This window comes from Macrosteles quadrilineatus, unplaced genomic scaffold (genome assembly GCF_028750875.1).
Source record: "Macrosteles quadrilineatus isolate MER2022 unplaced genomic scaffold, UCM_ALF_1.0 Scaffold_2__2_contigs__length_208266976, whole genome shotgun sequence".
Lineage (NCBI taxonomy): Eukaryota > Metazoa > Arthropoda > Insecta > Hemiptera > Cicadellidae > Macrosteles > Macrosteles quadrilineatus.
Window position 1 is genome coordinate 51,668,134 of NW_026542595.1, and position 26,251 is coordinate 51,694,384.

At 37.4% G+C, this 26,251-nt stretch overlaps 1 protein-coding gene across 1 annotated transcript in view; it reads right to left on the bottom strand.

Moving 5' to 3' along the window:
* LOC128983924 (protein suppressor of hairy wing-like) overlaps positions 1-26,251 on the bottom strand; it is a 52,497-nt gene that overhangs the window by 12,260 nt on the left and 13,986 nt on the right. Inside the window, exons 5-14 of the mRNA XM_054403201.1 lie at positions 25,756-25,861; positions 14,071-14,177; positions 13,388-13,535; positions 12,419-12,519; positions 10,735-10,903; positions 9,876-9,994; positions 8,527-8,698; positions 2,925-3,034; positions 1,728-1,869; positions 925-951 (exon numbers count right to left, since the gene is read on the bottom strand). Coding sequence (XP_054259176.1) covers positions 925-951; positions 1,728-1,869; positions 2,925-3,034; positions 8,527-8,698; positions 9,876-9,994; positions 10,735-10,903; positions 12,419-12,519; positions 13,388-13,535; positions 14,071-14,177; positions 25,756-25,861 — 1,201 coding nt within the window. The remainder of the gene's footprint in view (positions 1-924; positions 952-1,727; positions 1,870-2,924; positions 3,035-8,526; positions 8,699-9,875; positions 9,995-10,734; positions 10,904-12,418; positions 12,520-13,387; positions 13,536-14,070; positions 14,178-25,755; positions 25,862-26,251) is intronic.

Below are 26,251 nucleotides of genomic sequence, written 5' to 3' on the forward strand. Positions count from 1 at the left end.
ATTTAGTTTTAAAATATAGGTGAGATGTAGCAATCGGAACAACGAGAAAATTATGGCAATGCATGAAAAAATTTCCAAACATAAAGTTTTAAATTTCTTCTTGATTAGTTTATATGTATTAAATGATTTAAATTCATTTTTCTTATTGCGAGAACTAGCACGATACTGTCAGACGGAGCTGGAATGGCGCTAGAGACAACAGCTGGGTGGTCACATGACCTGCTAGTGACTCTTCAAGCATTTGTAATATTAAACTGTTTAAACCCTCTAGTGGCTAGAGATACCAGCTCATGCAAGTGTTTCTAGCAGCTGGAGAATCAGTCACAAGATGCTGATACTGGTTTTGTGCTGGTTCTAGCTGATAGTTAGTGCAATATAAAAATGGAAAACAATTCAGAAGAAACTCATTTTTCATAAGAAAAAGAAAAATTGAATTTGTCAAAGGGGAAGATGTTTAGATATTTAATATTCTATGCTTTTAAAATAACATATGATTCTTCATGTTTATCTTACATCTGTTTACAAATAAGTTGTTGTTATGTTTTTGAGAATAGAAACTTTTACTGTTACTTAAAAATGTCTCCTTTATTTAAAACTAGTTAATAAAAACTAAACATGGCGCTACTAGCGGTGAAAAAACCAGCTCCGTGTGACAGGGACTTAACTGACATTTTTATGATCTACACAAATTCAGCGCAAATCAGTTTTGTATTGAGTAGCAGTAACATATATTTAATACAATCAATTCACTTGCAAATTCTTAGACTGAAGTAATATTCCATCTTAAATAGTCATCTATCTAATTACTACGGGTGCACAAGTCTTTTGGAAATATCAAACCCAATGATTTGTATCGTCATTAAGTAAGTAAGGAACTATAGTTTCAGGAATCAAACACTTGACTTAATTTTAGATTTTACTTACTCCTTATCTCCTTTTTAATTGGAATAGCTTGAAAGAAAATGCCTATTAGTGTGGTTACACATTTAAGACAATTATACTGAATTTAGTTTCAGACGAAAGGCTTAAGAAGTAAACATGAAAATATTATATATCTTAGTCAATACAAATCTTCCTGTGTTTCCATTTAACAACTTAATTTTAGCCAACATCAATATTGGTCATGAAACACTGCATTTTACAACAAAATTATGATATTACATGATAAGCTAAACCGATTGTCAAGTAAGATTCATCTTCTGCCATTCAGCAACAAAATAATAACCCTTAGTCAAAAAACTTGTTAAACTCTTAGAACTAAATATAGTAACAATTGTAACACTCTGGTACAATGAAAAATTTATATCGTAGATTGATATATCATTAAAACTCGAGTTTTTCATAGTATAGATAGTTTAACACACCTTACGTTGTCAATCCTAATTTTGGTACTGGGTAACTAAATTCAAAAGAAGTTTCATTTTCAAGCACCTTGCTGCATAACTGTTGTTTCGAAAGTACACATGAGACTAAAATTATGACTGACTTAATGTATGTTTTATTATTAATTAAATAAAATAAATCCTGTTATTTTTTTAAACTTGATATTAGATTTATTAAACTTTTCGGTTAGGCTATGCAATATGTTTCTGTGATCTTTGTCTTTTGTCTCTTTGACTCTTTCTCTCTATCTTGTGTTGAATCTTTCAGACAATATCAAATGTTAGTGTTCAGTGGTATTACTGCTTCTACTACCACGCCTTGTATCATTGATATGGGAGTAGTACCTGAGTGGTGGAAGATGTGAGCTCGCAGCTGGGAAGCCTGTATGAAGCCTTTGCCACAATATTGACAAGTGTGGGGCTTCACTCCAGTGTGAGTGCGTAGGTGACGGTTCAGAGTCTCTTTGGCAGCAAACCTCGCATAACACTATGTAAAACCCACATGTTATTGGTTCAAATAAGCTGTAGCTACAGCTAATGTATTTAACTTAAATATTGACAAGTGTGGGGCTTCACTCCAGTGTGAGTGCGTAGGTGACGGTTCAGAGTCTCTTTGGCAGCAAACCTCGCATAACACTATGTAAAACCCACATGTTATTGGTTCAAATAAGCTGTAGCTACAGCTAATGTATTTAACTTAAATATTGACAAGTGTGGGGCTTCACTCCAGTGTGAGTGCGTAGGTGACGGTTCAGAGTCTCTTTGGCAGCAAACCTCACATAACACTATGTACAACCCACATGTTATTGGTTCAAATAAGCTGTAGCTACAGCTAATGTATTTAACTTAAATATTGACAAGTGTGGGGCTTCACTCCAGTGTGAGTGCGTAGGTGACGGTTCAGAGTCTCTTTGGCAGCAAACCTCGCATAACACTATGTACAACCCACATGTTATTGGTTCAAATAAGCTGTAGCTACAGCTAATGTATTTAACTTAAATATTGACAAGTGTGGGGCTTCACTCCAGTGTGAGTGCGTAGGTGACGGTTCAGAGTCTCTTTGGCAGCAAACCTCGCATAACACTATGTACAACCCACATGTTATTGGTTCAAATAAGCTGTAGCTACAGCTAATGTAATTAACTTAAATATTGACAAGTGTGGGGCTTCACTCCAGTGTGAGTGCGTAGGTGACGGTTCAGAGTCTCTTTGGCAGCAAACCTCGCATAACACTAAGTACAACCCACATGTTATTAAACACTCAAACTGCTTTAAACATTTTCTGGAGGCAATCCTTTTAGTTTCTCTTATTACTCAAAAGCAGAAACCTCGGTCACAGTGTACTCAGTATAATGTAGCCTACAGTGTGATTTTGTGTTCTTAGGTAGGGGCAAAGCATGCTTTTGTCCAGGCTTTCATGGCTAATCAACTTAGTCATAAGATTTTATCAGACAACACAGTTTTTAACCCAAAAGATCAATGGATAGAATGATTCTGTTTATTTTTATGGCAATGTTCGGTATTTTCCCTTAATATACTTACATAACTACACTCATAAGGCCTTTCTCCTGTATGTTTTCTTCTGTGCTTCTTCAGAGCTCCTTGAGATGGGAACTGTTTGGGACAGAAATCACACGGCCATGGTTTATCCCCTGAAAAATTAATGACATTTCGTAACTAGTGGTCCACTTCCAAATAATTTTACTGAATAAGAGATTGTAATTATTAAATAATTTATAGCAAGCTAAAGATTCCTGTCTGTTAAGTTTACTATTGACCATGTCTTTTGCATTATTGTAAATGGCAAATGACAATGAATGATAGAAAAGGACACAGTTTGTTTAGCTTGTGCATATTTACAGAAATATGTTTACAAACATTTTATAAACTGAGCAGTGCTCATTTCTTGGTATGGCTGCTGGTGATTATTTCCTGGGGGTAAATTGGGTTGTCAACTACACCTGGTGCTGGTACTACTATGAAAGAGTGCTCACTAAAAGGACCCTGACAGCTGCTGTGCAGTAGCCTCATTTGCTATGTGACGGCCCCAAAAATTCCCAGACCCATTACATATCAGTTGGGGAGGTTTTTGTTACACCCTCAGGAAATCCTGTCTTTACCGTCACGGAAGCTTTGCTTTATTTCAAATATAAAAAGAGGGTATGTAATATTGGACTGTTAACCTCCCAGCTTTTTGCGTCAACCAGTTGCCTCACCATGGAATATTCCGTCAGCGTGGCTCAGCGCTGGGTCAGGCCAACGTTCTCGGAAAGTGTAACGCGCATGGCTGGAATTTGCTGATACGGCTCAGCAAGTCGCTCGATGAAATCAGTTATTGCGCAGCTATAGTTTGCCTAATGCCCTGATGAGTCGTTAGGCAGCAGCACCGCCCAGGGCTTGCACTGACGTCACGCGGCATAGCCGCAACGTGATTGGCTGGTTCCCTCCACGCCCAACTCTGGGCTATGGGCAGAGCGCACTCGGTTAGTTAGTCTAAATTCTAAATTCGGCTCGGTCGGTCATCTAAATTGTCGCCTTTCCCTCACTCTTCTAAAATGTATTTTAACATGAAAATCTGTAACTTAACTTTGTAAATCTAGCGACTCATATCCAAATTGTATTCTTTCTTAATCGTCAGCTAGTATTGGTAACTATTAATAAGTATCGTGTTTGTAAACTAAACGTAGACTAATCACTAATCTTTCTACAGCAAGTCGATAGCTAAATACTTCACTACTGTTTTTGTCATAAGTAAATAAATTATTTATTCGTAGTGCATTCTCGTTGTTTCATTCGGCTACCTGTCACAGTTTGTGTCAGGTGTGGGGTTGGGCTTGGGTTGGGTTGGGTTGGGCTAAAATGGGAGTTGGAAGAGCAAAAACTAGTAGTTAGCAAGGATAGGCAAACCTATACCACTTTTTCACCTGCACGATTTAATAAAGAGTGTAGTTTCGGTCGGCTCACAGTGTGCCCTTTAACTATATGCTGAACTTATGCTGAAAGAGGAAGTAACCTCTTGTACTCGAAAAGTAATATCTGGTCTAAAGTCCCCGGTCCTAGTCAAAACCATTAGTCGCTGGATATATTCCACTTCTGGTGAAACCAAAGTCATCCTTAACTGTTATGGGCATCATGCCGAGTTAAATGTAAGTGAAATCACCCTTAAAGGGGTGGGAGAGGTCCCCCATAGGGACCGATGTGACTTCATTGCCGATGGATATCGCGTGCCTGCCCGATTTTTCGGCAGCACCTATTTCTCGCAAGGTTTTGGAAAAGTAATTTTTCCTGAAATTAAGAGCATGTATGATCACAGAGAGTCTACTCTCATTGACTCTACTCTCTGACTGGGACGGGTGCCGTCGTCCTGTAATCCAGCTACTAGGAGGTCACGGATTGTGGATATTTATAGGCATGCACTGTGGATGGGATACTCCCTGGCGTGGATTAACGTCCGCACTAGTGAGTATTACAACTATCCGCAGTACTATCCTGATAATTAGACCAATTCGTATATACCAAGGAAAAAATGTGGTTCGGATTCCACTATAAACTGTAGGTCCCTTAGTTGCCATTAGCTGTTTGGGCTATTAATTAACAGCTGTGTCTAAGGAATGTCGGCCTTAGTCACTAACAAGACTACAAGATCGCGCCACTCATCCTACACTCATCTCCATTCATACTTGGCTTAAAATACCTACATTGTATGGTCGCCATTTCATAAGAAAGTATTAAAAAAGTATTAAAAAAGTATTGGACAATACTTAAATGAAACGCTGAAAGTTCTTCAGGAACTAGACGATCAGCTTGGCACTCTGAGCGTAAAGGAGTATTCTTTTGAGAATGCCTTCCAGCTCCTCAGATTCCATCATTTGCGACTAAAGAATGTTGAAAAGTTGAAACTGGGTGGCCTCTCCATCTCGATTATTCTAATAGCTGTTTTTCTCGTTTACAGGTGGAGACGCAGAGCAGCCCTGTGGCTGCGAGCCGCTGTTGCGAGAACTACACAAGATCAGGAAGAGGCACCGGCAGTAAGGGAGATGGAACCGGAGCGCTCCAGTGTAGAGGTCAGGCCTTCCGCGGAGGATAGACAGGGCATGCCCAGCCTGCAACTTGTTGCTGAACTAAACCGCCCCCGATTGCAGTCACATTGGGTGGCGTAAGTTGACTAGTGCAGTGCGCGCAATAAGTAAGTGGCAGGACACTTTTAAATGGAGCTCCAGACATTAATAGATTCTCTTTTCCATTATTATATAATTATGTGTGTAACTATTTCATAAGTATTTTATTAATGTACTGTTAAAAAGGACTATCGGTTTTACAAGTAGGCGCCATAGGACAATGCACACTCGTGTATGATGTTTGGTAGTAGCCGATGCCTATAGTGCTACTATAAATTAATTGATTTTCTATTTTTATTCACACCATTAGGCACTGGTGTGTCCTTATTGCCTTATTGGTTAGTTGATTGGGTTGGCTGTGCTTGTTAAAGTTTGATCCAAAATTTTGCTTTATAGCTATTTTTAGGGGAAATTTAAATTCTAAATGAAGAGAATGTACTCCTCAGTGAGTGTGTATGGCCAAGAGTCAAGGCAACACGGGAAAGTAAGCAGCTGCAGTCCTACTAACTTCCTAATTACCCTTATCCTTCCCTACCATCTAAAAATGCTGGACCGTACCCTTGGCCTTGGACTATGATATTTTCTTATCTGATAAAAATTATAATCAAATTTATTTCAATTCAAATAACAAAGGTAACTCTATTTTGGATATTGTCAAGCCAATGTGCCTTGTTTGGAGGTAGGCCGGCACCTTCAACCTCGGTAGCCAGACCCATGACACAATAAATTGTCATTTAACGGATTTTGCTATTTATCTATTATTATCATTCATTAGATGTATTTATTTCATTATTTGTTTAGATAAGTGTTATTTATTTAGATAGGTATAGGCCTATTTGGTTGGCTTTTTGTTTATCCATGGAAAAGTTAGTTGAAGTTAAAAGTAAAAGTTGAGTTTTAGGAGGATAACGTTATAATAGTTTTTTTATTGTTGTTGACACTTAGTAGTGCCATGTTCTGCTCTACAGTGCTTGCTTCGTTTCGGCATTTGGTACATTATATTCAGTATTAACGAAACTAAATTAAGTTGAAAATTGTAAACGCCCCTTATATTCGGCTGAGAAATATTTGCTGCAAACCGTATTCACTTTACATTCAAATTTATCAACCAACTTGTAATACATCCCATGATATTACCTGGGGAGAATTTATAGATTAGGCTGTGACTGCCTAAATTCACTGTTACCTTTATATTTCTAAGGACTACTAACCAGAATGGCAGGAGCGTTTGCTCTAAATCATTACCGAAGATAAGTGGGTCTGTGTATTCTCTCATCCGAGGGAAGCAAGCATTATCCGAGATGAACATAACTATTATTGTTTGTTTGTTATTGATTTATTACTGTATTAATGCAGTAGCAATGATCGTTAAAATTTTTCCTTGATGAAGATAGCTTTGAATCTGTTTTGTTTGATTTTTATTCTTGAAATTTAAAATTAATGTATCGTTACTAAAATGTTATATTACTGTTAGTGTTAGGTCCAGTTATGGAGGGTTTTATTTATTGTAGTTTGTTGTGGTTTATTGTTTTTTTGTTCTTTTGCTTCGACTTGCTGTTTAAATTGAATAACTTTATATATAGTGTAAGGATTGTAGGTTGAATGTTAGTGTTTTTGGAATCCAGAGTTATGGATGTAATTAGTTAAATTTATGGCATTAACAGGGAAAGGCGATGACGCTAAAGAGTTCAATTATATGATTTTCTTTCTATGGGTCTTTCGTTTGGAAAATTTAAATTCATTAAGTTACATTTTACGAGGCGTTTAAATTGGCCTTGGTGTGGCGTTGGGCTTGGCTGGCCGGATTTCTGTGGCTGAGAACCATAGTATGGAGATTGAGAGTCCTCAGGTGCAAGGCTCGCTCACTGCTTCCTGCTGTACCTCTTGCTGGGGTCAGCAAGGTCTGAGGAGGAGGGGGATGTGACGGCCCCAAAAATTCCCAGACCCATTACATATCAGTTGGGGAGGTTTTTGTTACACCCTCAGGAAACCCTGTCTTTACCGTCACGGAAGCTTTGCTTTATTTCAAATATAAAAAGAGGGTATGTAATATTGGACTGTTAACCTCCCAGCTTTTTGCGTCAACCAGTTGCCTCACCATGGAATATTCCGTCAGCGTGGCTCAGCGCTGGGTCAGGCCAACGTTCTCGGAAAGTGTAACGCGCATGGCTGGAATTTGCTGATACGGCTCAGCAAGTCGCTCGATGAAATCAGTTATTGCGCAGCTATAGTTTGCCTAATGCCCTGATGAGTCGTTAGGCAGCAGCACCGCCCAGGGCTTGCACTGACGTCACGCGGCATAGCCGCAACGTGATTGGCTGGTTCCCTCCACGCCCAACTCTGGGCTATGGGCAGAGCGCACTCGGTTAGTTAGTCTAAATTCTAAATTCGGCTCGGTCGGTCATCTAAATTGTCGCCTTTCCCTCACTCTTCTAAAATGTATTTTAACATGAAAATCTGTAACTTAACTTTGTAAATCTAGCGACTCATATCCAAATTGTATTCTTTCTTAATCGTCAGCTAGTATTGGTAACTATTAATAAGTATCGTGTTTGTAAACTAAACGTAGACTAATCACTAATCTTTCTACAGCAAGTCGATAGCTAAATACTTCACTACTGTTTTTGTCATAAGTAAATAAATTATTTATTCGTAGTGCATTCTCATTGTTTCATTCGGCTACCTGTCACAGCTAATACTTTTAAGGTTGAACATTTCTTTTTTCTACATTTTAAATAATACATTAATTTCTGAAGTAATGTTAGAAGGTACTTGAGGTAATTTTCAATAGTTTATATTCACACAATGTTGCGAGCAACCAGAATAACTGGAAAACTGACAAAGCAGTGAACAATTTAGTACAAAAAAAAATTTCAAACGAGTAAAACACTTACATAGTTTTATTGCAGCCTAGCATGCTTAATACACTTTTTTACATTACTACAGTTTTCCATTTGTTTTGTTAATTTTTAATCAAAGTACTAACGGTTCCAAAGTTTTTTTTTTTTAACATTATAATGACTTACCTTCCAGCAGTCCCGGGATGTGGGATCTCCTATGCATTGTGAGTGTCTGTAGACCTACAAACTCCTCATTGCACTCCTCACAAGTGTATCTCTTCTTGCGCTTGGTCTGACCAGCATGAGCCCGCAGGTGCTCTCTTAGATTGTCTTTGCGATTAAACACCCGACCACACACCTGTAATGTACCTAGGTTATATTCAAAACCCTTTCAATAATCCAGCACTTGATAGTTCAATACACTTGTAATCGGACACTGCGATGAACGAGACATCGGCCCATGTCTGTACAATTCTGGACTTTGATTCATGTTGTGACATGTCTTCAGTAGTAATGTCTAGTTCAATCACTTATGCGTCAAGTTCAACTTAAAATGAATAGTTGTTATTTTTTGATAGAATAAAAGCTAAATAAGGTTTGTTTTGCTTAAGGAAAGGCTCTAGGCCAGGTTTTAAATGGTAGAAGGAGGATAGCAGCTAGCTTACCTTGAAAGTGTGGGTAGGCCATAGAACAAGTAGAAAAATATTTTGCACACAATATTTCGTCCCCTAAGGGACTTTGTCAAGTGTAGAGAGAGTTTATAAATTACAAGATGGCTGCTGTCATGGCTGATGGCTGTTGTAAACTATGCAGGGTTGCCACATCTCATTCCAGTATATAACCAACTCCAGAACTCCCCCAAACCTTAACCTAAGATAAACCTGCCCAAGCAGCTAGCTAAATACATAATAGGCCTAGTTTGTATATAAAATATTATATGTGTGTGTGTATATATATAAAGTTGTGTACATAGTTGTAAATGAGATGTGGCAACCCTGCATAGTTGACAACAGCCATCAGCCATGACAGCAGCCATCTTGTAATTTATAAACTCTCTCTACACTTGACAAAGTCCCTTAGGGGACGAAATATTGTGTGCAAAATATTTTTCTACTTGTTCTATGGCCTACCCACACTTTCAAGGTAAGCTAGCTGCTAAATAAGGTTTGTTTACTATGAAAATTGCCTGATTTGTAAAAAAAGCCTAAACTGATTAGTTTGAATGCCCAATAGTTCAGGTGTACATTATAAAGCTTCAAAGGTTTATTTTTATCAGCTTATAGATTACATTTTACATTATTATTTGTAACACAACATTTTCTGTTAATCTGGCACCCGCCCAGTTTCTAAAGAGTTGAATTATCAAGAATCAACTGTAATTGAAAACTTATCCTTGGCATACACAACAGTCAGTGAGCCACTAAAATAATAATTAGATTAAATGAGTGAAATAATATACCAAACGAGATATGTAACTCCAAACTATGTTTAACTGGCTAACACTATTTAGCTTTACTTTGGTTTACATAGCTTACCTGACAAGGGAAGGTGGGCCTCTTAGACCCGTCACAGCCAGTCTGGTAATTATGCCTGATGAGATGGTATTTCCTGCTAAACATAGTGTTGCAAACAGGACAAGAGACTGGCTTCAAACCTATGTGGCAAAACATTTTAAGCTTTAGAAGAGGTTTTTTACTAACATTAATAGCCAAAAATGTTGTATAATATTCTGTATAGTAAAGTTCATTCCACGTTTTCCTGAAATATATAAAGCTTACATACATCACATATTCCAAATGGCTGCCACAGTGATACTAGTTGTCCTCTAAACATCAGGAGCCGCTTTATGCCAGTTGAAGGGACAGAGTTGTCATCACATTATTGCGGGATTGTCAGAGGCCAGTCAAGCTGAACAAGAACCTGTTTACACATTGCTGAGTGCCCCACGTCTGTCTTGTCTCACGAGTACTTAAAAATGTTAAATTATGTGCAGGGAATTGATCAGTGAGTTTTGCAACGTGCTACAAGAAGAGTTAGATAAGAAGAGAGAGTGATCAAGGAGCTTTAAAAGGAACAGTCACAGAGCATCATCGATTTACCATCTCCTGGCAACAAGGGAGACTCTGCTTTCCTTTTTTCTTACTTTTTTTACTATACAAATGTTGATTTCAAATCAATGAGTCATAACCCAAACCTATAGGCCTAAATAACATAAGATTTAAAAAATCATTAGAATGTACTTATACCCCAACACAAGGGTTCACAGATTGCAAATATCATATTTCTAATAATTAATAGTGAACGACTATCTCCCATAAGATCTGTACTGCACAGTGAATGTGGAATCAAGTGGAGTATGCCTACACGTAGAATGCTGGAGGTATTAGGACTTACCAGTATGAGTGTACATGTGACGAGCAAGTGTGCCCTTGTCAGGACATCTAGCATCACATTCTGGACACTTGTAGGAGTCACCCTCGTTATGAATCACTCTTCGATGTCTTTCCAGTGACGATTTAAGTCTGAACAGTTTCTGGCATTCTGTACATTCAAACTCTCCTCCCTAGAACATAGATGATGAAAAGTAGGTTGAATCAATGAATACACAAGATAATTTCCCAAATTTATGGACACTATATATATCCTCATCATAAACTGCATAAAACCCTGGCTTTATAAAATAAAATGTGATTTACTTAATAGGGATATTGCACTGCCAGTTTTTACTAGAATAAGGACCGTTGTGGTAAGTCCCTGAGAAGTAGAGCTTACGAGAAGGAAAAAAAAGTTAATTAAGAGGGCTTTTAAGTTACTGTAGCCTTACTGGTACAAAAGTAACTTATGAGTTATGACCATTGAAATTGTCAATAAATACATGAAATACTATGAAATTTATCACTGAAAATGCATTTGCCAAAACAAAGAACATGAAATTTTAGTTCTTATCATTTGGTAACTAAAATATTGTAACAATGACGAATCACCTGTCTGAATATGATGTTATATGATTATTGTAAAATAAATAAGTATAGGCCTAATTCAGTTTTTAAAATCTTTGAACAACTAAATCCAGAGTTGGACCGATTTTATTATTTATGGTTCGTTGGAAAGCTTAATTTGTGTTGTGATATGATTGATAATAACTATAAAAATACACTAAAAGGAGGGAAAATATGATATACTTGCCTCATAAATAGCAAATAATCAAAGTCAGAAAATAAAATTATGGCTGTTCTAATGACTATATCGAAGAATATACAAATGAACTAATGAAAATTGTTTTCCATGAGAAATACATCAAATAGTTTTATTTGGATGCAACTTTTGGCTGCCTTTATTAGGTATTTTCAAGGAATAGGCCTACATTGCAGTTATTTGTAGGAAATTTTATTCTCTTTCAGAATATCACGTCCACTTTGGTCGATTTCACCAACATTTAAGTTATTGGCAAATAACCCAAGCGACCTCCAAATTTATATTTGTTAGAAAATACTGAATTAGAGATATTTTTGTTGAATTTTGTACAACTAAATCTAGACTTCTACTGGACCGATTTTCTAATCGGTCAATTGAAAGCGCTTCATCCATGTAGATTTGCAAAGAATTATAAAGTTAGATTTTTTTATTTTTATTTATTGGATTAATTGGTTTGCCAGTAGGCCTATGCATCATCTAATAATATGAAACGTGTGTTAATAATTTAACAGCCGATTGTTATATTGTTATTTAATTGTCTTTTCTTTTTTTACACGTTGTTGTTCACAATTGGCATTTGTGGTTAAAGTGTGTTCCTAAAGTTATGTGATTAATCTGTACCAACAATTATGAGTGAGTAAACTGGTGTATGCAAATTTCAAAACCACTAGAGACCAATGTATTTAACCACAACGGGCTCTGTTGCTAATAAAATAATAAAACCCATTTTCAAATACCCTTTCTAGTATTGTGGTTAATATCATAAGAGAACGTGTTAAGATCTTATAATTTGTAACCTGACTGGTTGGATTGAAGAGTTTATGTAAAATCCAAGTGAGGCTATTTATTTGTGAATGATACAGCAATTACTTAATTTACTAACCATGTGAGCTGTTTCAATATCTTCTCCACAACAATGGCACCTTCCCTCTTCAAAAGCGTAAGGGTCTTTCACATCAACTGCCTCTATGGCGACCTGATCTCCTGTAACGTTCAATAACTATGATTAATGATCCTTTGTAAAGCAATATACATTACAATAGGGAATACATTACAATTTGCAATGGAATACATTACAATTTGCAATAGATCATTAAATAAAACCCCTTTTCACACACATCTTACTAAACCAAAACTTGAGTTAACCAACACCAAGTAAAAACATTCAAATCAATTGGAAAGTTGGCTAGGCAATGAGTTGTGTCTGCCAGCGTGGGTTCATTGAAACTTAGTATAAAACAATGTTGATTATTTTGATGAATCGATTTTGTGTAAAGAAATGTACTTTTATAGTGATCTCTTTATATAAAAATAGCCTTTATTCCTATATTGATTGACCAAAAAATAGGTTATTCAAATAGACTTGTTTTTATTTAAATTAATTAGGGTTTTATTATACAGTACAAATTAAACCTTATAACCACAATAGTTTTATTTTATACTTTTATATTTTGAAAGCTTTAACAATTAAATCAATGCAACTGAAAAATGTATTTTTACATCCTTAACGAAAGCAGGGGTTCCAGTATCCCATCAAAATAAAATTCAAGGTTTTCCAGGATCAAAATTAAAAATTTCCAGGACAAAACTTGTAACTCAAGAGAAAGCAAAGACCTGACCTTATGATCGGCCTAAAAACTCTAGTACATTAAAAACCATTCAAAAGAACCAAACATTACTCAGATTCAAGAAGAAATGTATGCCATAAAATATTTTAAACCTACAAAGTTGTGATTCATTACTATAATACCAATCAGTTAAAAATCTTAAACGTAGCAAACTTGCATCGTTACTTTCTGTAAATAGATACAGTACCGGGGAAAAAAAATAAAAAATGAGCACTATCAAGTACCTTCAAGGGTTCCTTCTAGTATCTGATTGAGGTTTAGCTGTTTGTTGTAGATAGGCACATTGGGAGTGTAGCCGTCAGAGTCATCAGCTAGCTGCTTGCCTTTGCGAGGGTTCATCTTGCGACAACTAGACTCGTGACGTTGCAGCCCCTGAGTCAACAGCAATAATTACTTTGTTACCTCACCAGCCTCATATATTTATTCTTTTTTATCAGCTCATGACAAGGTACTCTTGATATTCCTTTTGATTTTCGAGCCCAAACTTTGTTAGAATTAACACTTCTCTTAGAACGTTGACAAAAAATGCCAGACAAGTATAGGTTGTCAATCACTTAGGTATGAAAATTCATAGACTTGTTATTAGTGTAGAGATAAGTTGTGAACAGCTTTTTAGAATAAAAAACAATAATTGACATACAAACGAAAAACCAAGAGTGCCTGGGAAGTATAAATACCTACAGACGGAATTTGTATTTGAGTAATTCAAATTTGTTTTCCTTTTGGGCACAAAAAAGCAATGTTAGTATCAAATTATCGGGTTTGGTTTCAACAAAACCATCCACACAATTATTTTTTTAAGATAAATTTACTCGTATAATTCTTGCTTTACATTTTAAAAACATCATTATTAATTGATTGGTTATTAAAAGGGCTTACAGGTAAACTTTTAGATAGCTTAACTTACAGGCAGAGTGTTAAATTCTCTAGGGCATGTTTCACATTTGAATTTTACAATTTCTTGACGTAACTGTTCAGACTTAGGCGGGCGTCCTCTCCTTCGTTTAACTGGAACTGCAAAAATGAAACATAAAATAGCAATCCTTGTAATTATAAATTAGTAATGACACTTAAGTACTTTATTTAGGCTCTCTATGGGAAGGTTAAAAGAATTTTAGTAAATTAAAACATAATTAACACAACTGAATTTATTGAACTCACAAATCAGACTAAACTAAAAAGTAAACAAAACATAATAATGTAAACAGTCATCTGACAGATGTTATAAATAAATATATGGACTTATTTCTTGATACATAACACTCCTCCCCCCGTTAGGTAGTCCTTCAGATATGCCGGTGGTCGACGGATACGAACAGGTCGAGGACTCATGCTCATTGAAGTGTTTTGGGAGTTTGATCTAGAGACACGTGACCGAACAGGTTGTGGACTCGTGCTCATGCTAGTGGAGTCTTGAATTAAACCAGAAACGTTGAAACCAGCATCTTCTTGATGAGGGTTAATTGAACCTTCTATACCACTAAAGGAATTGCGAGATTGTTGCATCACTGATGGTCGCATTGGTTGTACGTCTGGTGTTCTCATCATAATAGAATTGCGAACCATTGATGGTGGTTGCACTGGAGTGATATGATGTGCTTCTGGTGTTCTCATTTGAATAGGATTCTGGAGTAGTGGGTGGAATGGTGGGTTTACTGGAGATTCAGGATTATCCAAGTGTGAGTTAGTAGATGCTTTTCTTTTGATGTTTCTGAGCGAGGTCTCAATTGGTCAATATGACGTCGTATTTCAATGCCTTCTTTTGTTATCAAATGGTAGCTCAGTGGCCCGGTTATTCTAGTGACTTTAGCAGGAATCCACTTTGGTCCTCGCTGATTATAGTTTCTTGCAAATACGGAGTCATTTTCTTTCAATTTCCTCTGAGGTGACTGTTGGTAATCGTGAAGCGCTTTATCCAAGATTTTCTCTTCTTTGTCACTTGAAGAATAATCTGGGTGAACTCTGTCTAAGATGGTTCTAATACGCCTTCCGAACAGCAGTTCACTCGGTGACATATTAGTAGAACAATTTGGCGTTATATGAGATGATATTAGGAACTGAGCCAATCTTTTTTATCTCCTTGAAGTATTCGTCGCAAAGAATTTTTTGTCGTTTGGACCATCCTTTCTGCCTGACCATTCGATGACGGATGGTATGGTGCAACCACGACGTGGCGGATGCCATTGCTTTCATTAAACGATCGAAATTCTTGTGAAGTGAAAGCCGACCCGTTATCAGATACTATTGTGTCTGGAACACCATGTGTTGCGAAAAGGCTTCTGAGGACCTTTATAGTTGATCTTGAATCTGTAGAAGGCACCAAAACTACTTCTAACCATTTGCTGAAAGAATCGACAACAATCAAAAACAACTTGTTTTGGAAGGGCCCAGCGAAATCTATGTGGAGACGAGACCAGGGTTGTTTCGTTTTCTCCCAGGGAAGAACTGTTGCTCTTGGAGGGTTGTGACGACTTTGTTGACATGCTTGACAAGAACTCACTATGTTTTCTATGTCTTGATCAAGTTTTGGCCACCAGAAATAGCTTCGAGCCAACACCTTTGTTCGAACAATGCCCTCATGTCCCATGTGTAGAAGCTTCAGAGCTTGTTGCCTGAGAGTGGATGGAATGATCACCCTAGTTCCCCAAAGTAAACATTGTTTGTATTGAGAAATTGAATTTTGACGAGAAATGAAAGGCGTAAGGTTGAGATCTGAGTTATGAGTTGGCCAACCACGTTGAGTCCATAATAGTACTTTAGATAGAAGTGGATCCTTTTCTGTTTCTTTTGCTATTATATTAGCGGTGATTGGTTTAACCTCATCGGATTCAATGTATAGCACGTCATTCAAGACTTCATTTAACTCTTGATCAACAACATTGGAGGAACATGGAAGACGACTCAAACCATCAGCATTCGGAATAGAAATTCCCGGTTTGTATACAAGATCAAAGTCATATCCATTTAAAAGGATACTCCAGCGAATCATTCGAGGTGACAGTGTGTTTGGTGTTTGTTTATCCACAGTGAAAAGACCCAGAAGTGGCTTATGATCTGTTCTAATTTCAAAATGCCTCCCATATAAGTAATTGTGGAATTTTTTAACCCCTCCAATGATGGAAAGTGCTTCCCTATCTACTTGAGCATATCTTCGTTCTGACTGACTCATTGTCCTGGAATAAAACGCAATTGGAACTTCCTTTTCCCCTCGAACCTGACTAAGCACACAACCAATACCATAAGGAGATGCATCACAAGTTAGTATAAGATGGCTGGAGGGATTGTAATGAGCCAGTATACTATCGGAAGAAAGGAGCTTCTTTGAAGCATTGAAAGCAAGTTTATGTTTTTCCTCCCACCGCCATTTAACATTTTTGTCCAATAAGCGATGTAAAGGTTCTGCAACATTGGCTTTGTTGGGTAAAAAACAGTGATAGAAATTAAGTAAACCTAAAAATGCCTGCAGTTGTTCCTTGTTAGTCGGCTCAGGAGCATCTTGAATGGATTTGACTTTGTCCGGGTTAGGACGAATTCCGTCAGAGCTCACAACAAATCCCAAGAAGTCAACTGATGTAGATAACAAAGAACACTTTTCGCTTTGGAGTGTAATCCCTGCATCTCTAAAACGAGTGAATACTTGTCTTAATGTGGTAATCAATTCGTGTATTGTTCCTGCTTTAACCAAAATATCATCAAAGTAAGGGATTACATTGTCCAAGCCCGAAAGCAAACCCTCAATAAAATGTTGAAATATAGATGGAGCTGAGCTAATACCGAATTGTAGTCTTTTTGGTTTAAAAGCACCCTTGTGTGTAATTAGTGTCTGAGCTAGTGCCGACTTCTCGTCAACAACCAGTTGTTGATAAGCTTGGGCTAAATCTAACTTAGCAAAATATTTCCCTTGGTTTAAGTTTGCTAAGAGCTGAGAGATTGGTGGAATAGGGTACAGATGATCTTGGATAGCTTTGTTTAACGTTGCCTTATAATCACCGCAAATTCGTATTTTACCATTGCTTTTTACGGAAACAACAATTGGTGTGGCCCAATCCGATACCTGAACAGGTTCTAACACTCCCTGATTAACTAACTTATTCAGCTCTTCTTCTACTGGGGCCTGCAATGCATAAGGTAAAGGGCGCGCTCTTAAGTGAATTGGGTTATAATTCTGGTCAATTTTCAGTTCGATCGGAGGTCCTTTATAGCACCCTAAAGAATTTGAAAATACATCGGAAAATTCACTTTTCAGATGTTGAACATCCAGCTGAGCTTTATTAAGAACTTCAGATTCATGACAGTTGATTGAAAGTACTCCGTTTACTTCAATGTTAAGACTTTTTAGCCAATTACGCCCCAATAAACTATTTCTATTACCTTCAGTTATGACTAACGGAAGGAAACCATTGAACTTACCGTATTTCACATAAACATTAGTCTGACCTAAAACACTTACAGGTTTACCACTGTAATCCTTGAGTTTCCAAGGAGAAGGTTGTAGTTTACAGTTTTTATGAGAAATTGTATTCCATAGTTCTCCTCCTATGATAGAAACACCTGCACCAGTATCAACTTCCATTAGAACTTTGTGATTATTTATGTTGACAGTGGTATACAGTTCCGGTACTTTAGTGCAGTTAACTTCCTGGACGTATTGAGTTGTTTCGTTATTTGATTGAGGTGGAAACGTTTCTTCTTGTTCATAATTGGTTTCCTCTGACAAAACTTCATGAGCCCGCTGTCCCTTTGATCCGTGTTTTTGGCTAAAATATTCTTTGGGGCGTGGTTTCCCTCCTTTACAAACTCGTGCTAGATGCCCAATTTTCTTGCAAATATTACAAGTAGTCTGAAGATGGGGACAATCCCTTCTAAAATGTCTTAGTCCACAACCAAGACAAACATTAGGTGTAACAGAGTGAGCTGGATTGTTGTTAAATGCAACAAATTTCCTGTTTGAATGGTCAATTTTATGTGCATTAGCAAAACTTGAGCTACTGAAAGAAAGTTCCTTACTTTGAGTTTGAAATAATTCATTTGACTTAGCTGCAATAACAACATCCTGAAGTTTAATAGTAGGTTCTTTCAAAATTTTATTCCTTAACTCATCACTTCTAGATCCAATCAAAATTTGCATAATTAATTCCCTATCCAAGTCTTTGAATTCACAGTTCACAGCTAATGTTCTTAGTCGAGAATAGAAAGAGTTAAACGACTCTGATTCTGCTTGATGACACTTCCTAAAATTAAATATTTCAAAAAGGACATTTTTGGTAGGAGCGAAATAGTCAGTTAATAGTTTTATAACATTTTTGTACGTTATTTCATTAGGTTGTGGTAAACTGTCAAAAATGTAAGCCACTTCCTCACCAGCTAGATTAAGTACTAGTGCAGTTTTCCTTACATCACTGGTAATGTCTGCAGCTAAAGCATACCTCTCAAATTGCTTAATCCATGTACCCCAACGCTGTGCGACACTTGCAGGATTTGTATGGGGGTCAAAACGATCAGGCTTATTGAGATCAATTATCCAATTATCCTCGTCGCCAGTTTAGTAAATTAAAAATTAACACAACTGAATTTATTGAACTCACAAATCAGACTAAACTAAAAAGTAAACAAAACATAATAATGTAAACAGTCATCTGACAGATGTTATAAATAAAACATATGGACTTATTTCTTGATACATAACAAGAATCACACCAAAATAATCTATTAAAAAACTTTTAAATTTTGCTCTATCAAAAAAGAGAGCCAGAGAATAGCTCAAACTAACTGAAAGACACAGTAATGCTTAAACATGTTGAATGTGTAAAATCCATAGGTATGTGTTCAGTAAAAGGCCAGCTGACCATATGAGCATAATCTCCACATGTCAACAACAATACAATAATAAAAATTTCAAAATGTAAACATTCCAAGGTAAACATTCTGGTTCAAAAAGTGCAATTTTTCTCTCTTGTAATATCGTTTCTTTGTGTAACATAATTAATTTCTCTCTCCTTTTATTTTGACTTTTCATTTACCTTTTCCTTTTGTGTTCATTAAATAAACCTTTTTTAATTTGACTAAATTCTGTGTACCGTGAGAACATTTGGACATTCATGAAACATATCTTCTCAACTAGAGACAACATTCGACCAGATCTTCTTTCAAGACCTTAATAACGTCAAAGTGGTAACATAACTATAGTTCAGTATTAAAAATTAAACCAAAAGTCCATTATTTTCTGTTGTCAAAATTAAATTAATAACCCATATACAGTCCACTTTATTATTTCTACAATAACCTTTTGATTACGCTACATCTTTGGTCCTTCGAGCCGGATTGTTGATTAACCAATTGATTGGATTAATTATTTGGACTTTTGGTGAAGATTAAAGACGAACATAACCTCATAAACTCTCAATATTGTCGTTCACGCATATTTTGTACTCCCCCTCTACCTCTATCCCTCTCACTCTCTCGATCACATTAGCCTAATAGGCCTACTTCAATGACTGAAAGACTCTGTGACATTATAGTCATTTTGTAAACATTGTACCAATCCTTCAGTGTTTATATTTTTTGTTGATTGGTTCCGAGTTAAGGCCCACAAACTGTTTAATTGAACTAGCCTAATTCATTTTGTTTTATGTTACGAAGTGAAATAACTTTTGTGTCTTGTGTATTTTGACTGTATTTGTGTTCAATGATGGCTCCTGTGAACCTAGCCCCGATTAAGGTTTGTACTTATAAAAGACTAACCAAACAATTCAAAGTTAGGCTTGGAAAAATTCAAGAAAATATAGATTCTATTAATGAAAGTGCGAAAGCAAACAACCTATCCTCTGTGCAAATAAAATCACTTCATAACTATTTAGATGAAATCAGGAAAAAGCAAGACGACTTTGAACTAAATTTCAGGCGCGTTTTAGAACATTGTTCTGACGAAGAACTCGATGGCATTATTCTAAATGATGATGAAAATACTATTGGTGAATTATGTATACATCTTTGTAGTACTATAGAGTCACTAATCCCTATTGACGAACCTCAATCTCCCCCTAAAGAAATGGTGAATGATTCCAACTGTAATGCTTTCATGCAACCTGTCCGCCTACCGCAACTTGACTTGAAAACCTTCTCGGGAAACTCAGCCGAGTGGATTAATTTCATAAATCTTTTTGATAGCGCTGTACACCTCAACACATCTCTGTCTCCAGTATCAAAATTTCAATACCTACTAAGCTGTCTAACTGAAGAGCCTCTAAATTTAATTAAAAACTTAAACATCAGTGCATCTAACTATGAAATCGCATACAATTTGTTGCGCGATCGATACCACAATCACAGACGCTTAACTTCTTTACATTTAAATGCCATATTGGATCTTCCCATTGCTACATCTGAAAATACAAAATCAATACGTGAATTTCTAAATCATTTTCTGGAACATACACAATCACTTATTGCTTTAGAAAGTGACATCACTACCAATGACAATCCTTTGCTGTCAGCTCATTTGCTCCGTAGACTTGATAGAAATTTACGGCAAAAACTTGAACATTACCGCTCATTCAAATCATGTGAAACTCATTCGTTACCATCTGTGGACGAAATCATTAAATTTCTCAATGAAGAATGCTCAAACAGTGAAGATGCCAACCTACACTCTTCAACTTTTTGTCACAAGGCTAATTCAAAGTCTGCCCTCACATCTAGTAAAAATTACTCCAAACCAAGCACCCGCTATACTGCACTTGTAAGCTTAGATGATCACTCCACTTCTGTAAAGACATTTCCATCATGCTTTGCCTGTCAACAAACCGATCACAAAATCTACATGTGTAAGGTTTTTGCTAAGAAATCTCCAAACGAGCGTTACAAACTTGTAAAGGAGCAAAATAAATGTATTTCATGTCTTGGCAATCACACACTCAAAGATTGTCGCTCAACAGGCACATGTCTTAAATGTAAACAAAAACACCACACCTTGTTACATTTCGAAAATGTTGTAAAGTCGGTGCAGCCTCCTCCTATAGCCAAACCCTCAAAACCTTCAATTGCTACACCTTCTGTAGTCGCTTCTGCTCAACCAGAAATGTCGCTCTCGATTTCTCAGCCAGCAACTACGGTACTTCTAGGCACCGCTCTCATTAAAATTACCGCTACTAATGGAATCTCTCATGTCTTTCGATGTCTGCTCGACAGTGGAAGTCAACTCAACTTCATGACAGAGAGGGCAGCACAGCTATTAAACGTCTCTCGTCACCGCTCTACTCACACAATCGTGGGAATATCTGCATCGCAATCCTCGACAAAGGGACATGCACTCCTAGAACTATCCACACTAGGTAGTGAAGTAATTGCTTCAAATCAACCTTTCCATATTCTAGATAGAATTTCCGCTCCTTTGCCTCGTACTCAACTTTCTTTTGAGGTTTACAAACTGGTAAAACCTTTTGTCCTCGCAGATCCGACCTTTCATATTCCTCAGAATATTGACATTCTGATAGGAGGTGCTTTGTTTCCAGAACTTCTTACTCATCAATCCTACCCATTGGGCTCAAACCTTCCATTCGTTATTGGAACACGATTGGGATTTGTGTTAATGGGCAATGCACCAACTTTGTCTAACTCTTCTCCCACCTCATGCCATTCATCTCTACTCTCCACTACGGACGAGCTACATAATACTCTACTTCGCTTTTGGCAACAAGAAGAGGTACCGCAGTGCAATCTTATCTCTGAAGACGATCGCATCGCTGAAGATCACTTCAAATCAACTCACTCCCGCTCTCCAGATGGAACATATGTGGTTCGACTCCCTTTCAAGGACCAACATCAACCACTGGGCACTTCAAAATCTGCTGCTGAACATAGACTTCACTCAATTGAACGAAAGTTTGAATCCAACTCTAATTTCAAGGTATTGTATACACAGTTTATGACTGAATATGAACATCTCGGACACATGGTCAAAGCATCCCCTTCCGATCTTTCGCAGCCACACTACTATTTGCCTCATCACGGTGTACTGAAGGAAACCAGTAGTACAACCAAACTTCGTACAGTTTTTGATGGTAGTTGCAAAACCAGTACCGGTGTCTCACTAAATGATATTCTTTTAACCGGTCACAAACTTCAGATTGACATTTGACATTTTGTTGAATTTTCGTTCACATAATTATGTGTTCAGTTGCGATATAAGGAAAATGTATCGTTGCATTCAAGTTCATCCTGACGACCAGAAGTATCAGTTAATTTTATGGCGTGATCAAAAGACTCGAGAAATCTCCACATACAAATTAACAACAGTTACATACGGTCTTAGCAGTTCACCTTTCCATGCCATCAGAACGTTACATCAACTTGCTGACGACGAAGGAGGGTCCTTCCCAGCAGCAGCCAAAGTTCTACGGGATAATACGTATGTGGATGACGTCATCTGTGGAGCTCATACACTCAACGAAGCTAAGCAACTACGAGATCAGCTGATTGAACTTCTTGCACGTGGTGGTTTTGAGCTAAGAAAATGGACATCCAATTGCCCAGAAATACTCCAAGATTTGCCTCAAGATCATCTAGAAACACCAGTCTTTTTGGAAGCCACTAATCACCCTCATTTTGCCATTCTTGGACTAAATTGGTCACCCATTTCAGATTGTTTCACTTACAACTTAAGTCTCCCTGATGGTCCTCCTACAAAACGATCAGTGCTGAGCATTATAGCACGCATTTTTGACCCTACCGGTTTTTTGTCACCCGTGACCATGTGGGCAAAAACCCTCATGCAAATACTCTGGTCACAGGGTATCCAATGGGATGACACTCTTCCAAATGAACTCGCCGAAAAATGGCACATATTCGTTGATGAAACCTCTCTACTTTCAAGTATTAAGATCCCTTGCTCGTTCCATTTCACTACCACATGTTTCTTACAATTCCATGGATTTTCAAATGCCTCCGAAGTAGGATACTCAGCAGTTTTATACTTCCGCTGTGAGTTTTCAACTGGAGAAATCATCACTCGTCAGATTCTCGCAAAAACACGTGTAGCTCCTTTGAAACGTGTTACTCTACCCCGCTTGGAACTATGTGGTGCATACTTACTTGCAAAACTCACAACCTACTGTTGTACAATTTTCAAAGAAAAGATTGACCTTCCTCAAACTACATTGTGGTGTGATTCATCAGTAACCCTCACTTGGTTACACACCCCCTCATATCGACTTAAAACGTATGTTGCCAACAGAGTTGCTCAAGTCCAAGAATTGATCCCCTCTCACTCCTGGCGCTACGTTCCCTCAACAGACAACCCCGCTGATTGTGCGTCACGTGGTTTGCTTCCCGCTCAACTCATTGATCATCCTCTATGGTGGAATGGCCCTCCATGGTTAACTCTTTCAGATGATCATTGGCCATCTAATCGCTTCGTTCCCATCAACTTGCAAGACACTCAAGAATGTAAAACAACTCCTCTAAATGTCCTAGTTTCAACCCAACCTCCAGAATGGGATCTTCTCTCCAAGTACTCATCGTGGTCCAAACTACTTAGAGTAACAAGCTATGTCTTGCGGTTTATCCACAATGCACGTAGCTCTGACCGAAGACATGGGCATCTCACCGTCTCTGAACTTAAGAACTCAGAGCGTACCATCATCAAGTGTGTACAAGCTACATGTTTTACGAATGAATTGACTCTACTTCACAAAAACAAACCCAGTACCTCTAATCTTCAACGTTTAGACCCTTTTCTGGATGCTTCCGGCATAATTCGTGTGGGAGGCCGGCTTAAGAAGCTATCGCTGAAATTCAACGTCAAACACCCAATAGTACTTCCAAAGAAGCACCATATCGTTGATCTTCTCATAGACTTTGTCCACACTACTCACTTACATTCCGGACCACAACTGACCCAAGCAATCCTTTGCCAAAACTATTGGATTCTTTCGGCTCGTCGAGTCATACGGACACGTATTCATAAATGTGTAAAATGTTTCAAAGTGAAACCAAAGAACATCACTCCACTCATGGGAGATCTTCCTACCGCAAGAGTAACTCCAGCTCGACCATTTACTACCAGTGGCGTTGACTATTGTGGCCCTTTTGACATGAAAGTTGTCAATCTCCGCGGAATGCGTCATATCAAAACCTACATTTGTGTTTTTGTTTGTTTTGTGACAAAGGCAGTGCACTTAGAAGTTGTAGAAGATTTAACAACTGAGGGATTCATCGCTGCACTCACACGATTCATCTCCCGAAGAGGATTCTGTAAAGATATCTATTCCGACTGTGGCACGAACTTCATATGGCCCTGATTCTGCACTGCGTCGAACAATCAAAAACACTCTGCGCACCAAAGAATCTGAAGAACAACTATTGCATTTCACTTCATCCAGGAAAATAAATTTCCATTTCAATCCTCCTGCTTCGCCCCATCAAGGTGGTCTATGGGAAGCAGCAGTGAAAAGTGTCAAATACCATCTGCGCCGTGTCATGGGTGAACACATTCTTACTCTCCTAGAATTCATGACTCTGACTACACAAATAGAGGCAATCCTCAATTCCCGTCCTTTGACACCATTATCTAACGACCCTAATGACTGTTCAGCACTCACTCCAGGACATTTCCTCATAGGATCTCCGCTGGCATCAATTCCAGAAGAAGACCATGCTGATATTCCACTAACTCGGCTCAAAAGATGGCATCTAGTACAAGCTCTCCACCAAAGGATTTGGAAGCGCTGGCAACTAGAGTACCTTCATACACTCCAGCAACGATCCAAGTGGACTCATAAGACAGAAAACATAAAAGTTGGAGATCTAGTCTTGATCCACTCTTCATCGCCTCCTTTGTCCTGGCCCCTTGCCCGTGTCACACAGTTGCATCCTGGCACAGATGGACAAGTCAGGGTTGTTGATCTGAAGACTCAACACGGTTACCTTACTAGACCAGTTGTTAAAGTGTTCCCTCTCCCTCAAAACTAAGCCATACAACTTAAAAAGACCTGTAAATAGCTGTAAATAATATTCAGAATATTCTTCAGTGCTCCGTTTTTTGTACAATTTTGTGTTCATTGTTATAAAACTATCGTTTTATGGAGGCCGGTATGTTCAGTAAAAGGCCAGCTGACCATATGAGCATAATCTCCACATGTCAACAACAATACAATAATAAAAATTTGAAAATGTAAACATTCCAAGGTAAACATTCTGGTTCAAAAAGTGCAATTTTTCTCTCTTGTAATATCGTTTCTTTGTGTAACATAATTAATTTCTCTCTCCTTTTATTTTGACTTATGCCATTTACCTTTTCCTTTTGTGTTCATTAAATAAACCTTTTTTAATTTGACTAAATTCTGTGTACCGTGAGAACATTTGGACATTCATGAAACATATCTTCTCAACTAGAGACAACATTCGACCAGATCTTCTTTCAAGACCTTAATAACGTCAAAGTGGTAACATAACTATAGTTCAGTGTTAAAAATTAAACCAAAAGTCCATTATTTTCTGTTGTCAAAATTAAATTAATAACCCATATACAGTCCACTTTATTATTTCTACAATAACCTTTTGATTACGCTACAGTATGAGATGTGAATTTACTTGCCTTCCACTGGTGGGCTCTCTTCAGTCATCACTTCTGCCACCTCTTCAACTTCTTGTTTAGTTACTCCATGAATACGCTTGCAAGCGCTTTCATGCTTTTTCAGCCCCTGGCATAAAAGGGAATATATTAGCTATGTATGCACTGACAAGACTAGTTGTTTTATGATTGATAATAACTATAAAAATACACTAAAAGGAGGGAAAATATGATATACTTGCCTCATAAATAGAAAATAATCATAGTCAGAAAATAAAATTATGGCTGTTCTAATGACTATATAAAATTACAGTTGACCTGAGACACCAGTATCAAATAAGTAAAATAAAAGAAAAATAATCATCAGTTAAAGAGTTGAAACACAAACAATCCAGTTAGCTCGTTAAAAAACCCCAAAACAAAAAAAAATCAAAACAGAACATATGCAATGTTCTATACGGTTTCAGTTGCAATTTTAAGAACAAAAGATTATAAACAAATAAAGACTAAAGATAAATTT